This window comes from Rhinolophus sinicus, chromosome 2, assembly GCF_057876585.1.
Source record: "Rhinolophus sinicus isolate RSI-liver-muscle chromosome 2, RSI-T2T, whole genome shotgun sequence".
NCBI classification, from domain to species: domain Eukaryota; kingdom Metazoa; phylum Chordata; class Mammalia; order Chiroptera; family Rhinolophidae; genus Rhinolophus; species Rhinolophus sinicus.
In genome coordinates, this window is record NC_142502.1 from 165120162 (window position 1) to 165137331 (window position 17170).

The 17170-nt window shown below is 34.8% G+C and overlaps 1 protein-coding gene across 3 annotated transcripts in view; it reads right to left on the reverse strand.

The window, feature by feature from the left end:
- Window positions 1-17170, reverse strand: part of RMDN2 (regulator of microtubule dynamics 2) — a 60496-nt gene that overhangs the window by 17259 nt on the left and 26067 nt on the right. For all 3 annotated transcript variants that reach the window (XM_019742177.3, XM_088796214.1, XM_019742207.3), the window contains exons 3-6: window positions 11848-12022; window positions 10735-10837; window positions 7215-7275; window positions 389-464 (exon numbers count right to left, since the gene is read on the reverse strand). In XM_019742177.3, the coding sequence (XP_019597736.3) occupies window positions 389-464; window positions 7215-7275; window positions 10735-10837; window positions 11848-12022 (415 nt within the window). The remainder of the gene's footprint in view (window positions 1-388; window positions 465-7214; window positions 7276-10734; window positions 10838-11847; window positions 12023-17170) is intronic.

Here is a 17170-nt window from a genome sequence, read left to right on the forward strand (position 1 = left end):
ACATTCACCTATGTGACTTCTTCAGGATCTAGAGTAATGATAATCTTTAATCATCCAAAATAGTTTGATTCCTTTGGGCATAGTATTATTTAAAGACTGATATTTCATTTAAATAAAAAGATAAATTCCTAGAGACTAATTGTTGACTAATTTGATGTGTACCTATTAATGGAACATATAGCTACATTAAAACATTTTTAATATCAAGAAATACCCTTATAGCATAGGGAATAGAGTCAATGGAATTGTAATAGATATATACGATGTCAGAGGGGCAACAGATTGGGGGAGGGAGGTTATCACTTTGTGAGGGGTGAAATGTCTAACTAGTGCATTGTTTTGTACACCTGAAGCTAATAAAAAAAAGAAAAAAAGAAAAAAGAAATACCTTGAAGCGATGTCCATAGTTAATTTTGTTTTGTAAGCCCTCAAACTCAGATACATAGCCACACAAAACTGCGTACCTGAAAAGGATAAAAGCAGAAGATATCGTGTAAACTTTTAATCAAATACCATCAAATATAATATTTTCAAAAATTTCTGAAGCATTCATTAATATTTAACAAAAGATTCGTTAAATGCAAGGGCTCTAAAAATACTAAATACTTTACACTGATATGAAGCCAGTTTCCTCATCTATAACTGGGGATACTAATGCCATCTGTCTCATACGTATGCTGTGAGATAAAGTATCTGAAACGTGTAGTTGCTTAGTTAGAATAGTGTCTGGCATATAGCTAGTTTCAAGAAATGTTGGGTGCCATCATCACCATCAAAGTCACAAAGAGGCTCTCAGAAAAAGTAGAGTCACATAAATATTAAATTGAAAATTATATCAGCAAATCCCTATTCCTCTTTAATAAAAATAAAAATTTCGTGGCTTCCTTTAATGTCATTTGAAAATAAAAATAGTATCATGACTAAAACCAAACAAAGTCAAAGGTAATGTTAGAACATGCTTTTTCTTTTTTTTCTTTCTTTTTTTTTTAAAAATTAAATTTATTGGGGTGACAATTGTTAATAAAATTACATAGATTTCAGGTGTACAATTCTGTATTACATCATCTATAAATCCCATTGTGTAGAACATGCTTTTTCAAAAATATTCCCCATGTCCTTCAATCCTTCCTTAGAAACACTGAATTACTAGAATAGCGCATCCCATGGGTTATTTCCTTTTTTTTCCATTGGGAATGCAAAACTTACAGAAGTAGCCATTTGGCTATAAATTGGTACAATATTTGTTCAGCTATTTGCCTTCTTTAAAATTTGGGGATATATTACTTTTCACAATCAGAATGTTTCTGCCTGTACAAAAGTCTTCAAAGTATTTCAGAGTATTTCTATCTTAGGGAAAATATTCATTTCCCTACGTGTTTCAAGAGTAGATGTTAAGTTTTACTAGCATGGTCATAACTGAAATGAAAATTGTAATTTTGAGTGCTAAATTGATTGTTTCTGTGGATAAGCATAACTTTCAACTACAAATATGAAGTGAACAATTCCTTAATTTGGAACAGTAAGACTATTCCTGAACACAAAAGGTCACATAATTCACATAACTTATGCACAAATGGCCATTTTTCCGTTATGACTTTTTGATTTCTTAAATTTTGTTTCTATGATACATAATCAATAGAATCTGCTACAGCACAAGCAAGAGAGATGACTGAATCAACCAATAAAAGTGATCTGAGAATTTAACTAGATGAGGAGCTACTACTACTCCCAAATTGCAAAATCAGACTGCATTTCACATACATTTCCGCACCCACCAGAATTTAAAATTGCTGGGAAAAGACTCTCCAGCTGCCTTGTGAAAACCGCTACTGTCCCCTCCAGCCTCATCATGTTCTTTGGAAATGTTCTCTGTCATTCTGTCATTCCTTCCCAAAAGTTCCAGATTGGGGAGCAAAATCCTGCCCAACTACATATCCAAACTCCCTATTTTTGTTATGGGCATTATAACTTATTCAGACTGAAAAGCTTAGGCCATTGAAAAAAAAAAAAAATTTTAAAATAGCTTGAGATTTATAGGAAAGTTGCAAAAATAGTATAGAGTTCCCATATATCAATATCCAGTTTATTGTTTACATCCTACATTACTATAGTACATTTATCATAACTGTATCAATACTGAATACAATATTAATACATAATTTTCACAATGAATCAATATCAATACATTATTAACCAAACTCCACACTTTATTCAAATTTCCATTGTTTTTCCCTAATGTCCTTAAATGTTGACACTTTCTCTCCATCTCCCCTTCCATATTTATCCCTATTAATTCACACCTTGCTCGGTATTTCTTTTCAACATGTGAAAGATCTTTTTTTTTTTTTGATAGATCCTGCCCTGCCTCAGGTTTACTTGCACAAATAGCACAGGAGGTCACCCGCCCCATGCAGACAGCAGCCCAGGGGTCACACCAGTCCTTTTATCCTCACATTCGCAGACAGAGGCCTGTGCTCTGGAGCTTTTGTGGATGCCTGGGAACCTTGGGGAGCCAGAGCCTGAGCTGGAAGTGGAACTGTCGCTGTAGCCACGCTGGGGCTGGGCCTTGGTTTGAGCCTTGACCTTGGACTTTGGCCCACAGAGCCTGAGACCCCTGGCAATGCGGGCACAAGCACGGTTCCCAAGCTTGGAGTGGGCAATGTGGGCAAGTCGACTGAGCTTGCGGCTGCCACCCTTTGGGATCTTGGGCTTGACCTCCTTGGGCTTTCCGAGGGCCTTGATGACCTCAGCCCATGCACTCATGGCCTTGGCATTGTTGGTTTGCATCTTCCTCAGGCCCTTCTTGTTGTGCTTCTTAGCAAAGCTCATGTTCCAAGGGTACTTGGGGTCCACTCCCTTAAGAGATTTCTATCTTTGTGATCCGGGTTCCTTAATGCTGTTTGTGTGCCATTTTCCTGACGTGGCCATGTCAGCACCAAAGCCGTGGCTCCAGGTGAAAATCCTTTGAATTACTATTGTTATCCATCACACACCCTGTTCCTCATAATTTTGTGTTATTTGTAATTTTTATAAGCATACTTTTTATATCTTCACCTACTGCAAAAATTTCTGAACACACTAGTATCAAAGATACAGACCAGGAACTCTAGAATCACGTCTAGATTGACAACGATATTGTCAATAGTTTACTCTGTTGAATAACAGAGGCTCAAACCCTTCTGTCCGCATGGGGAAACCGGTAGTTTGCAAGTTTCTACATCTTGTCCTCAAGAATGTTAGGAGTGAATGTGCCTTAAGGCCTTCACGTCTTAAATCCAGATATACTGGCTCAATTTCCCTACTTTATCTGCTAGCAAAGAAATAAAAAACAAAACAAAACAAAAAACAGTTCATGTCAGATTTTTAGGAAAAAATCTATGTTGGGTCTATTTGAATTTTCTTATCCAGAGGTTCACAGAACAAAGGCAATTATCAGTGCTGGACTTAATCTTCTATTTTCTGAAAATTGGCACTACTTATGCGTATCTTTAGGCTTTTATTGAGCTCTCAGCACATGCTCTCCAAGTTACTCTGAGTAAAGAAAAAACAGGAAAAAACCCCCATGATTTATGAATACCATTATATAAAATATGTACATTTTCCTTTACAAATAATGTCACTAGTCTTATATTTTTCATAATCTTTTTTGAAATCTTCTTAAAAGTTTAAAATATTATTTATCTTCCTAAATCATAAATATCATAAATTCAAAGTTCACCTGGCCACTTTGTTCCAAAGGATCGTCACATCTTTTCTGGCAATCAATTCCACCTCTCTCTCTGTGTTGTTGTTTTTTATATTGTTCATCTTTAAAAATGTAATTTAAAATTTTATTTCCTAAACTCTCTGATTAACAGGAACTCTGAGGAAAGTTAATTCACAATGTGGTCTATTACCTCCACCTACAGGTCATTCTAACTACAAACGCTTTGACACAAATTCTGTATTTTCTTTGCATTGATATTGAACATATCTTGAACAACTGACAAACATTCGCGTTTCAACAACTTCATGAGTTTCCCTGCAGCACTTTTGATTCAGCATTTATGCTGTGAGAAAGCAGAGGAAGACTAATGTAATAGAGCACTGAGTATATAAGAATACATGATCTGCTTTTGTTTTTCCACTTGTGTAAATGTTGATTACTAATCAACACCACACACAAACACACACACACACACACACACACACACACACACACACACACACAGCCTTGCTTACACTATCTATAAAATGAAAACAAGTTGTTCTACAAATCACATGCTATAAGGCATGTGGATACAATTTGTGAACAGTAGAGCACAACAAATATGTAAGACATTATTTATAATTAAGGTCAGGCCCATTTGGCTGACAAACTGCAAATCCACTGGCGATTTTAATCTCTTGATTCCAGAAGTATTTTAGGCTGGTACAACAAAAACAACAGAATTTTACAGGAAGCTCATGTAGTCTTAAAGTTACAAAGCAATTTCATTTTGGAAAAGATGAAGATGAAAAACAAGTCTTTAAAATAATATTTGTTTTCCAATTATTCCCTCAGAGGTAATCCTTGATGATAATTATTCCTAGAGATTGCATCTTTTATTTCAAATTGAAGGCTTATAAACCATCACACAACTCTGTAAACCACATGTCTGCAAACTTCTGCTGCACAGCCAGCTAACAAACATTTCATTCAGGCTTTGGGGTCAGAGAGTCTTTGTTGCAACTGCGCCTCTGCACCACTATGCACAAGTGCAGGGGTGAGGCCGTGCTCCAATACAACTTAACTTACAAGAGCAAGCAGCTGGTTTTGTTCTGTAGGCCAGTTAGTCATTTATGCTGAACGAATGAGAAAATGTCTTAACATACTGATAAAGATTCCAGCAGAGTAAGACCTTTCCACTACATTTTATTACAATTAATTATGGAATCAATTAACCTAAATTCTACCCGTTGCTTCTCAAGTCAAAGTTTTAGTTTCTGTTTTTTTTCATCGCCTCTATTATCTATATGAACAAGAACTTTTGTATGCAGATATTACATAACATAGTATACATTATATAATATATTTTAAGAATTAAGATAAAATTGACATTTGAATTTGTTAATTTTTATCGACTGATTAGATTTTAATATTTTTTAAAAATTAAAAGCCGAATAAGAAATCATATGAAACACAATTGGATGATTACGTGTGTATGTGTTGGTAAGATCTGAGCTTGGGGTTAAATCCCATGGTTATATAGACTGCAATTATTCACAACAAAAAGTGAACAAAGATAAACAGAGAAGTAGCCAGATTACTGGAAAAGAGACTGGGCAACCCACTAAAGAAGAAAGAAGCATAATCTTTCCTCACAAGATTTCACGGTACGTATGAAGAAGCCCTCAGAGAAGACTGAACATTTTCCTCCATGAAAATTTTGAAGCTCACACTGACAAATGTCCTCAAATTGATAATTAACATCAGATGTACATTTTTAATGTGATTCTTCATGGATGCAAATGCAGTATGGATGAGGGAAGAGAGCAAAGGAAGAGCAATCAAGGAGGACGAGGAGGAGAAGAGCTTCGAGTTAAGAGTAGGAGCTCTTAGGAGTTCTTTCTGCATCCAAATCTGGAGAACCAGCTCCCAAATACCTCCAATATCAAAGGAGAAGAAGAGAGCATGGCTTGATCCTCATAGATTCATTACTTACTACTAAAAGTGGAAGAACAGATGCGCCTTAATGCGTACATATGTTAATTTGTTAAGTTAGTATTATGCAAATTCGATTGGGAAGATAAAGTTGGCTATAGAAATAATAGCCAAGACTCCTACAGGGGACTCTTGGGGACATTTTCTTAAAGATATATACCAGGATGTTAACTGAAAAATTATCTTTCCCCTAGAGTTTTGGCAGAGGCACCAAGGGCACAGAAAAATACTCAATATTTTAGACACTCCAATTCTTAAACAAGACACTTTACTGCCCATGGGTGACATTCTAAAGAAATGATTCACAGGTTCTGCTGGGCTTAGCTCTTCACCTGTCTCCAGGATACATAAGAAAAGACAAAGAATTCACTGTGGGAGGAAGGATGTGGAGTGAGGATTTCTATGGACAGAATTGTGAGGGTACTGTTGGCTCCACCTCCCACCTTTTTATGAGAGAGGGCAGCGGTAGGCCTGCATCTCATCTTAAGGCAAGTGAGTGCAGCTGCAAAAGAATTCTCCTTATTTGGCATGTGTCCCTTGGAGTTTTAAGCGGTATTAAAAAATGTTACCTGACTCCTGTCCAGGGAAGTTTTAAGATGCGAGTTTGTGGGTGGAGCTCCCCCTGCTGGTAGCAGAGTAAAGAAACAGGTCTGCTTTAAGGAAATGGCTTGCACTTCAGTTGGTGGGACAAAAATGAATTTCCTATGGGACAAATGTAGACCTGAAGAAAGGGAGCCATTTTGAGAGATTTTTCTCTAAGAGTCTCCATAAAAATAAAATAATCTCGAAGAGGGGTCGATTTCTGGAAACATAGCTCTGAGAGAAAGTTCATAAATTAATTATTATTGTATATTCCTAGCACCTAAAGTACCTGTATTGCTAGGATAAAAAAAACAACCAATGAACTAAAAAATTGTTGCAAAAATGAAATTATGGATAAAAGGAAGTGTTAATTAAGAATGCATTTCTTATTTGTGTTTCATAATTCTATACATACAAGGACTCAAAACAAAACATATTTAAGAATACTTTTTTTTGCTCCAAAGATAATCACCTATACCCATCCAACTAATTAAATTTCCTTTGTTTGAGTTTTCTTATTTTATAAATGGCTTTTCTTTGACCTGTGGAACTTGTATGCCTTGACTCATCAAGGTATAAGAAATGGCTAATGTGCTTTTATTCTTTGAAGCATTCTTTCTACATTTTGGTTATAAACATGGCATCATTTTAGTATTTGTTGTCAAAATGTTGTATTGGTTTTAATTAGAATTTATCATGTTCAAAGCCATTGGACTTGGGTTCACTTACGAAATCTTCAATGAAAGTATACCTTAAATATATTTAAAATACACATACTGAAAAATACATGAGAATAAACAGAACAAGAACAGTTACTGTGTTATCTACTAAATATATTTTTCAGTGAATGTGACAGATAGGTTAAATGGGTTAATATTTTTAAAATCCATCGTAATCTATAGAGGCATATTAGAATTTTAAAAGACTGCATACATTTTTACGTACTTACCACAGATGACAATGTCCATTCATGGGTGCTCTAGTAATAGCTTTTTCACCTAATGTCTTTCCTGAAAGATAAATGTAATTACACTTAGTACTTTCATGTAAGTTGGAGGGAGGTAGATTACGGAATTAAATCAGTGGTTCCCAAAGTATTGTCCCAAGACCAAAAGAATCACCTGAAAACTTGTTAGACAGCAAATCTTCGGACACATAGAAGACTTACTTTATCATAAACTCTGGGGACTCAGCAATCTGCTTTAACGAGCCTCTAGCGATTCTGATACATGCTCAAGTTTGAGACTCACTGGACTAAGTGATTTAACCAAGTGCAAGAAAAGTCATTTAACCATTACTTAAAAGCGTTAATAGAAGTTTTTTTGTAATGAACTCAACCAACATTTTCTGAGTGCCTCCTAAGTGCCACATTATGTGAATTTCTGGGAATAAAAGTCAAATAAGACACAGTTCTTAACGTCCAAGCGTTCACAGTTCAGCAGGCAGCAAGTATATAAACAAATTACATGGAAAAAATAAAAGCAAGGTGAAAAAGAGCGCAGAAGAGAACAGAGTGAGTAACTCCCTCTGTAAGGCTAAGGGAAAGCTGCCCAGGAAAGATATCGCCTAATCATTCACAATGAGCAGGCGCAGTACATAAAGAATTCTCCCAAACCACTTTTATTTAGTTTAGAATAACTTTTAATAATGCAATCATTACTTTGGATAGAGGTTTGTCTATTCGCCTGAAAAATCAGAATGCTTGCAACAAAACTGAACCACATTCTGAAAATCTTTCTCAAAAAGGGACTGTTTTATTTGATACTGTCTCCCTTTTCCCCTGCTCCAGTCCCCGCCCCTCACCCCCACCCCAACCCCCACTCCTTGGTGGGGAGAGAATATCCATTGATCTGTAAAATGAGTCATTGAGATAATCTTTATAAATAAGTCTTTTATTCTAAAATCATTATCCTATTTGTTAATTTGTTAAAGTGGTACTTTATAGCTCTATCCATGAGGAAAACTACCCTGTGTAGAAATCTACGTAAACTGGAAAGATTAAAAAGTGAAGTATTTTAAAATAACTGATATTACATTGTGGACATAAGTTAAAAGAGTAATTTCTAAATGAAAAATTGAAAAACATACTTGCACAAACATTAAAAACCAAATCAACATTTTAGCTACATTGCCAAATGAACAAAAACAGCTTTTAGTAAGCACACAACCCCAAGCCTAAAATAGAGGAGAGTCCATCACTCTGAGAATATTCAAGTAAAAGGTAGCTGGGTAGTATACAGACTAGCTCTGCAGCCTCATTTATGCAGCTGAAGCCTCAAGGGAAAGCTATTTCCTTTACCGAATTGTATTTGGTGATCTCTTTGAGGCATCTGTATCGATCATTTGATTCTGGAAATTATTATAATGTTCCTTTAGATATAAGATTCGTTTTTTATTTGGAATACAAGTTACAATCAATCATACTTCAAAAGATGTACTGCATAATACACTTTTCTGCCCTCTCCAGTGATCACATCTTCGCTCAGATAACAATCTCAAATGTACTCTTATGAAGAACAACAGGCAGCATCTTCCTCACTCCCTCCATGGCTGGTCTCAGCTGCAGTGCACGTTGTCATCACCTTCATCAGGCCCTTACGACCTGCACACTGAATTATAATTGGCTGCCTCCATGTTATCTGTGTGTCTAGTGCTTACATTGACAGTTTCCCAGTGTCACACCATCTTAAACATGTTTGTGTCTCTCCTCTCCCTCCTCTCCTTCCCTTCCCCCTTCACTTTAACAGTGTTCCTGGACACAAGGATTTCGAATAAATACTTCTTAAATGGACAAAAAAAAAAAAGGAATTCTTTTTAATTTAGTTCAATATCTGAATGAACGCATCTGAGACATCACTCCTTTTTCTTTGACACTATAAACGTTTCTGTTTTGGATATATCCTATTCCAATCTATTGTCCATTCTTGTCCCAATTTCCTCCAGCCAATTTTTTTTTTCCATTTTCACTGTCTCATACGTTAACTCGATTAAACTCCCACTCCATTTTAAAATACAGATCCCAAATAATTTTACCTATGTGGAACTATTCCTTCCATAGGAAAGACTTCCCTGCATCAACGCCCACCCTCACCATCACGTCCCCCTGTTATATACTCTCTTCACCCTGCATTCTTCTTTGCTAACAATTTATTTCAGTGTATTTCTTTATATGTATGATTATTTGAATAACACTGCCTCCCCACAAAGCCATAAGGTCTTCTGAGTCTGAGAACATGTTTATTTTGCTATCATATTTCTATCTCCTAACCCCTAATGCCCAGGGTAGGGTAGGTGCTTAAGAAAAAAACTGCATTTAATATTGATGAATGTTGAAACAATTACATAGATACACTTTGATTTTCTCAGTAGACATAAAAATAAATCACTTTGTTCTCTTTGGTTAAATTTTTATCTACCATCAAATTAATAAATCTCTTCTCTAGATTTTTGTGTATGGCCTGCAAGATGGATTGCTACAGAAAAAGTGCCCCGCAAAGTTGATGAATATGTAAAGAACAAGAGGGGAATTACTCCATCCTCCTCCCACTGAGAAAGAATTATAGTGCAGAGGTCATTTGGCAAGGAAATCTACAAGTGGAAGAAATGTAATTATAAGGAGTTTCCTTCTTGGAAATAAAAATGACAGGGAACTGGACTGAAAGAGATCTGAAATATCATTACCTTCCTGCTGTTTCTTCCTCATGCTACCTTAGAGAAGGAAAAATTGGAAAAGAGGACTGTGGAATAAAAGAATTAAAGAAGTCCTGATGCCAAATTACTACCCTGAAACTAACAGAGTTGGCTGTAAGGGGCTTTTTGCAAGAAAGAGTTGCAGTGAGAGTCAAGATGAGATATATATATGTATAAACGATTTCACATTCTGGCTATTTTTCTTTTGTTGTTGTTGTTGCTATGGAAAATTTCAAAACCATGCCCAAAAATGTAGAGGATCGTATAATGAACCACAAGGACTCATCAGTCAGCTAAAACAATTATCAGCTCAAAGCTAATCTTGTTTTATCAAGATAAATGTTGAAAAAATATTAAAGTCTGAATGGTTATTTCTTTGTAGTACCTGGAGTTCTACGTTACAGGAAGTAGGAGGGCTATTTTAATTGTGATGAAAGTCTACTGCGGAACACAACCGTTCTCCGCCTATTATTGCTTCCCAAACACGACCACTGTATATCTCATCTTTCTGTGGTTTTATAAACTTTAAAAACTGCAATTTGAGTTTTTTAGTTGCCTATTCTAATATGCTCAAATATTTTTAAGGAACATATATTTTAGTTCTAAAAAAAACCTTTCTGTCCTTAGACTATGAGTAATTTTCAGTACCAGGATATATTGAAATAGATTAAACATATTGGTTTTAACTAAGATAATTTAGCTTTAATTAAAATTCACTAATGTTTTATTATACATAATAACTGTCACTTGAGGATAATCAATCTTTACAAAATACTTACCGATATTAGCATAATGTTTCTTTTCTTCTGTATTTGTAGATAACTCATACATGTCTCCATAAGCACGAGAAAACCTCCAAATAAACTCTACTTCATCTCTAAACTGAAAAGAAAAGATAGAACTACACATGAGATTAACTCAGTAACTTGACCAGACTACAAATGTTTTCCATTGCAACTTTATATTATTAGGCAGGTAAACTGGTGTTTAAAGATGACTGAATCTATTCCTGAGCATATAACATTTTAAACTGAAATATTCATGGCTACAAAATATGATTTAATATAGTGTTACATTTGGATCTTAAAACCAATAAATATTATCCAGACACTAGCTCCACACCTACATAGAAGAGAGACTTGATAGGTGCCAGAATCTATGGGTTCTCTCTGGGTTGTAGTATCCTCTTCTTATTTCCTAAGTTATCTACTATCAATATGATGCTTCAATTAGCATTTCAGATAATATTTGTAAGTTATTACAAATCATATATACTCAAAAGAGCAATCAATTTTTCACCTACATGACCTGAATATAATCCTGGAGATTTAAAAACTTTTAGACAATGTGTTTAGGGTCTCTAAATCTTCAATGGTTAGACATGGGAAAGAAAGAGATTTATTGCTCCTTGGGGTATTTGTAAACTCCCTTTTTTTGGAAGTGGTGATGGTGGTGGTGGGAGGGATGGGCTTTCCCAATTCAGTCCAATGTTAAACGCTGAAGAGTGACCACTGGTAGAAATACATTAAAATAGTAATGGCTGTTATATTAATAACTGTAAGTTAGAAAATTTAAAATGTAGCTTCGCCCCTCCCGAGAAGCAATGTATCTTGTTCTTTATCTGTTAAAAAATATTTATTAAATATAACAAATAAAAATCAAAGTACATATGTATACTTATGTCTCTGATTATCATTTTTATGGTCTTAGAGCCTAATAAACTCTCATATTTACTTTTTTAAAATTTTAGTCATGTTATAGAAAAATTTTGTATCAATCATTTAACCTGTGCAAACTGTGACACAATTGTTATGGTCATAATATGAATGGGATAGATTAAATAAAAAATTAAAACTATATAAACATGTCAAAACTATACAAACATATCTTACCTTTTCTTTGTAGTCACAAAGTAGTTCAAAACTTTCCATCTTGCTAGACTCGTTCGAACGTAAATTATCTACCTTCTGAAGAAGGGCATCTAAATTTAATTCCTCTACATGTGTGTTAAGTGCTATAGAGACCGGAAAACTCTGTTCTTCTGTGTCAGTATTAGCTGTAATATACCTAAAATTGCAGAAATAATCATTAAATCCTTTGAAAGTTATACTATAATAGCCAGAGTGATCCTTTTAAAACACAAGTCAAATCATTCCACTCTTACGCTTGAAACCCTGCAATGGCGCCCCCTTCACTCAGAGAAAAAGCTCACGTCTTCACCACAGTCTTCAAGGCCCTGTGAGATTTGTCTCCTCACCCACATCACCTCTCTGACCTTGGCTCTTCCATTCTTCTCACTCATTCAACTCCACACTGGCCGCCTAGCTGCTCCTTAAACATGCCAATCACACTCCTACATCAGGACCCACGCTTGCTCTTCCCTCTGATGGAATGTTCCTCCCTCAGAAGGGCACATAATTCACATCCTCACATCCTTCAGGTCTCAGCTCCAATGTCACCTTCTCAACGTGGCCCATCCAGACCACTCTATTGAATACTGCAACCTCCATACTCCAACCCACCCACATTCCCTTCACATCCAAACTCCCTTACCGTTGACATTTTTTCCCTGTAGTATCATCTTCTAACATACTATATAATTTACCAGTCTACTACATGTGCTATTCTTGTCACTATCACCCCCACTAGACTGCATGCTCCCTGACAATAGGATTCTTTGTTTTATTAACTGATGTATCAAGTACCTAGAATAGCACCTGACACACAGTAAATATATACTGAATATTGCTGAATGAATGATAAAGTGGTAGGAACTCAGCAGGTACTCAAATACAAACACACACACACATACATAAATTTATTGTTCAAGATGATGTTCTAACTCTTAGCTTAGTTTAAAAAAAACTTTTTTTTCTAAGCTTAGTTTTTAAAAATTCATGCTAACTTCCACATTTCATTTTTGGGTGGCATACAACCCAAACGATGTTTTCATTTATTCAAACGCTGTCCTGTACTAAAAAGATTTTTAAAGAAGTATATATATGGATGCATAACATAGAATAAATTAAAAGTTGTGAGATAAGATAAAAAAAAAAACAAGGTCAAATGTGACGTCAATAAAAAAGTACACATACTTTAAATATCTATACACTTGCTACAAGGGACACAAATGTGGTTCTACATCTTCTAGCAGCCAATGTAGTCACAGTCCCCAGCAGACACTAACAAAGATACAAACAAAACAAGTTCTTGAGAGAAGTGCAACTACTTATAATACTGAGGCTCAAAATAAATTTATTTCAAAGTCCTTATAAAGAAGACACTATATGAAATGATATTCAACTTCTTCAACAACATATTAACGGAAACTTTATTCTTCCAGTTGCCCAAATCAAAACACTTAGAACCATCCTTGACTCTACTTTTTTCTCTCCTAGGCAATATCCAGTCTGTTAGAAATTCCTCTTGGTTCTGTCTTTGAAATAGAGCCAGAATCTCACCACTTTGTACCACCTCCAACCACTACTTCCCTGGTCCAAACCACCATCCTCTTACCTGGATTACTGCAATGGTCTCCTATCACATCTCCCTGCTTTAGTCCTTGACCCTTATAGTTTATTCTCAACACAGTAGGCAGACCGGTACTTTAAAAAGCTGAATCAGATCATGTCACCCTTTGTTCAAACCCCTCCAAAGGATGTCCAAATCACAGTGAAAATCTACGTCCTTATAGTGGTCTACAAGGCCCTACCAACAGAATCTAGCCCAGGACCTCTGACCTCATCGCCTACCACTCTCCTCCTTGCTCAGAGCACTCCATGTACTCTCTGCCTTCCCTGATATTCCTTGAACCCACAAGTCATGTTCCTGCTTTAACATCTTTGTATTTGCTGTTCCTTCTGCCTGGTATCGTCTTCCCTTGATAGCCACACAGTTTACTTCCTCGTCTGTTTCACATCCTTGTTCAAATGTAACCTTTTTATTATTGCAGATGATAAATTATTTATAGAAAACATTTAAAAAGCCACAAATTATGAGACTAACAGGAGAGTTTAGCAAGTTGGCTGCATATAAGATTGACGTATGAAAATCAGTTTCATTTCTATATACTAGCAGCAAAACAACCCTAGAAAGCATAATTTAATAAAATATTTTATTTACAATGATTTCAGAGAATATCAAACACCTAGGAATAAATCTAATAAAAATATATGAAAATTCTATGGAGAATATTATAAAAGATGTATTAAAAGGAACTAAATTCATTAAAAAAAGGATCATGTTCATGGCTAGAAACACCCAATATTGTTAATATGTCAATTCTCTCTAATCCACAGATTCAACATAATCCCAATTTTATAAACCTAACAGGAATTTTCATGGAATTTAATAAGATGATTCTAAAAGTTATATGGAAAAGTAAAGAGCCTAGAATAGTCAAAGTACTCCTGAAGAAAGAGAGTAGGGAGAGAAGAATTACCACAATAGATATTAAGACCTATTACAAAGCTACAATAATTAAAGACAGTGTGATATTGGTACAAGGATAAATGGATGAGTGATGGAGTAGAACAGGGCTCAGAAACAGATCCATACATATGCAGAAATGTGGTACATGACAGAGTTGGTATGTCAGATCTCAGGCTAATCATGGATAAACTCAATCATGGATTGAGCTGGAAAAAAAATGGTGATTTCTATGGAAAAAGATGAAATTCAGTCTCTACCTTATAATATTAAAAAAAATAACTCTAGATGTTATAAACAATTAAGCATTAAGAATAATTTTAAACTCTAAGTAGAAAATATAGGTGACTATCTTTTATGCAACACATCTAGCTGAAGAACATTAATATTAAGAATACATAAATATTTCCTAAATTCAGTAACAAAAACACATTAAACACCAGAGAAATATGCTAAAAAATATATAGGCTTTCCCAAGTGAGAAAATACATACAGCCAATAAACAAAGGATGTTAAACATTCACTAGTGATCAGAGAAAAACAAAGACCACAAAGAGACACTGTTTTACACCTTTTCATTTACAAAATTTGAAGTCTGACAATACCAAATGTTGGAGAGGAAGTCGCTCCACAGGGTCCAATGCGCATATAAATTGGTAAAACTAATTGAGAAAGCACTTTGGCATTATTTTTAAATATTGAACTTTCACATACCCTAGGACCCAGTAGCCCAAGTCTCACACATGTACAAAAGGGGATCTGTATAAGAATAGAGAAAGCAGTACTCTCACAATAGCAAACACCAGGAAACAACCTAAATGATCATCAAGAGAGTGGATGAATACTACACAACAGTCAAAATAAAAGATATACAGTGATGTGCAAAATATAGAGGAATCTTAACAAACTTATATTAAGTGGAAAAATAAACTCCTAAAATTATATACAGTATGAACACCTTTCTATAAATACAATAAAGATAAATGTTTTTTAAAGGAATACACACATGTAATAAAATTATATAAAAAGGAAAGCAAGGAATGAACAATATAGATGCAGGATGATAGTTACCTTCTGGTAAGGGGAGGCAGGGGAGCCAAATGGTGTCATGAGGATTATTGCCCAGGTCTTATCATTTATTTTAGGAGGTGCTTTCATTGGTATTTATTATATTATTTATAACTAACTATTAATAAATAAATGAGTAAAAGTGACACATGAATGGACCAGTAATCAGAATTTGCATGAGCTAAAATAGCTTTTAATCCAAGTCTTTGCACCAGAGAAATAACAAGAAAATGGTAATTAAAAGAAAGTAACTAGATTAATATCAGAGATAACACTCTTTAGAGCAAAACGCATTGAGTTTAAAGACAGACACGAAACAACAACAAATGGTTCATTCAATTTGTGAGAAAGAAAGAGCAGGTTCAGACTTCTACGCATCTAAAAACACTAGCTTCGAATATATAAAAAACACAAACTAGAAGACATACAAAGAGAAATTAAATCCATTAATCTGAATGGGAGATTTTTAACAATATTATCAGTAATTGAAAAAGTATATAAAAATAGTAAAGATGCAATTTAAACACAAAAATTAACAAACTCAAATCCAACTAATATATAGAACCAGACATCAAACATATGGAGAACACTTTCTTCTCCAGCAAATAGGAAATATTTATGAAAATAGACATGTATATAAGGCCATGAAGCAAGCCACAAAAGATAACAACCTATTACGGAGACTACGTTCTCTGTTGACAATGCAACTAAAAAGTAGGGGAGAAAAACCCAGTATTTGAAAATAATTTAAAAATACACTTCTAACACTATGCCTATCAGAATGGCTAATATGCAAAAGACAAAAATACTAAGGGTTAGTGAGGAAGTGGAGAAAATGGAGCTCTCATACATGGCTGATGGGAGTATAAAGTGGTATAAACACTTTGGATATATGTTTGGCAATAAGTCCTAAAGCTGGCATATGTGTACTCTGTGGATCTAGCAATTTCACTCTTAGGTATATACCAAAAAGATATGTTTATCCAATCATAATTTTCCATAACGGGAAACTACCAAATGCCTATTAGAAAGACCTTAAATACTATGGGATATTTATACAATGGAAGAATATTTAGTAATGAGAATGAATGATCTACAACTACAAATAACAAAGTGGATGAATATCACAAGATAATGTCAATTGAGAGAAGTTAGACACAAAAGAGTATACAGTGTATTATTTCATTTGTATAAAGTAGAAAAATAATTTATGCATTTAGAAATCAAGATGGGTTATCCTTTTGGGGTTGGGGGCAGGGAGTGACTAGAAGAGAGCATGTTGGGAATATCTGAGGTTCTGATAATATTCTGTCTCTAAATCTAGGTGCTGACTTCACAATTGTATTCAGTTTGTGGCAATTCATCTGTATATTTCTTATTTAGTATAGAAAAAAAAACCACATAGTCTCTATAGGGGTTGGTACAAACCAATGTTTCAGGCATCCACTGGGGGTCTTGGAACATGTGCCTTATAGCTAAAGGGGACTACAATACTTACAAATCATTTATATGACACGGGACTTGTATATAGAATATATCAAGAACACTTCCAACTTAATAATAAAAAGACAAATGACTCTATTTAAAAATGGGAAAACCACTTGGATATTTCTCCCAAAGATGATAACAAATGACCAATGAATACATGTAAAGATGCTCAATATCATTAGTCATGTGGAAAATGCAAATCAAAAATCACAATGAAATACCACTTCACAT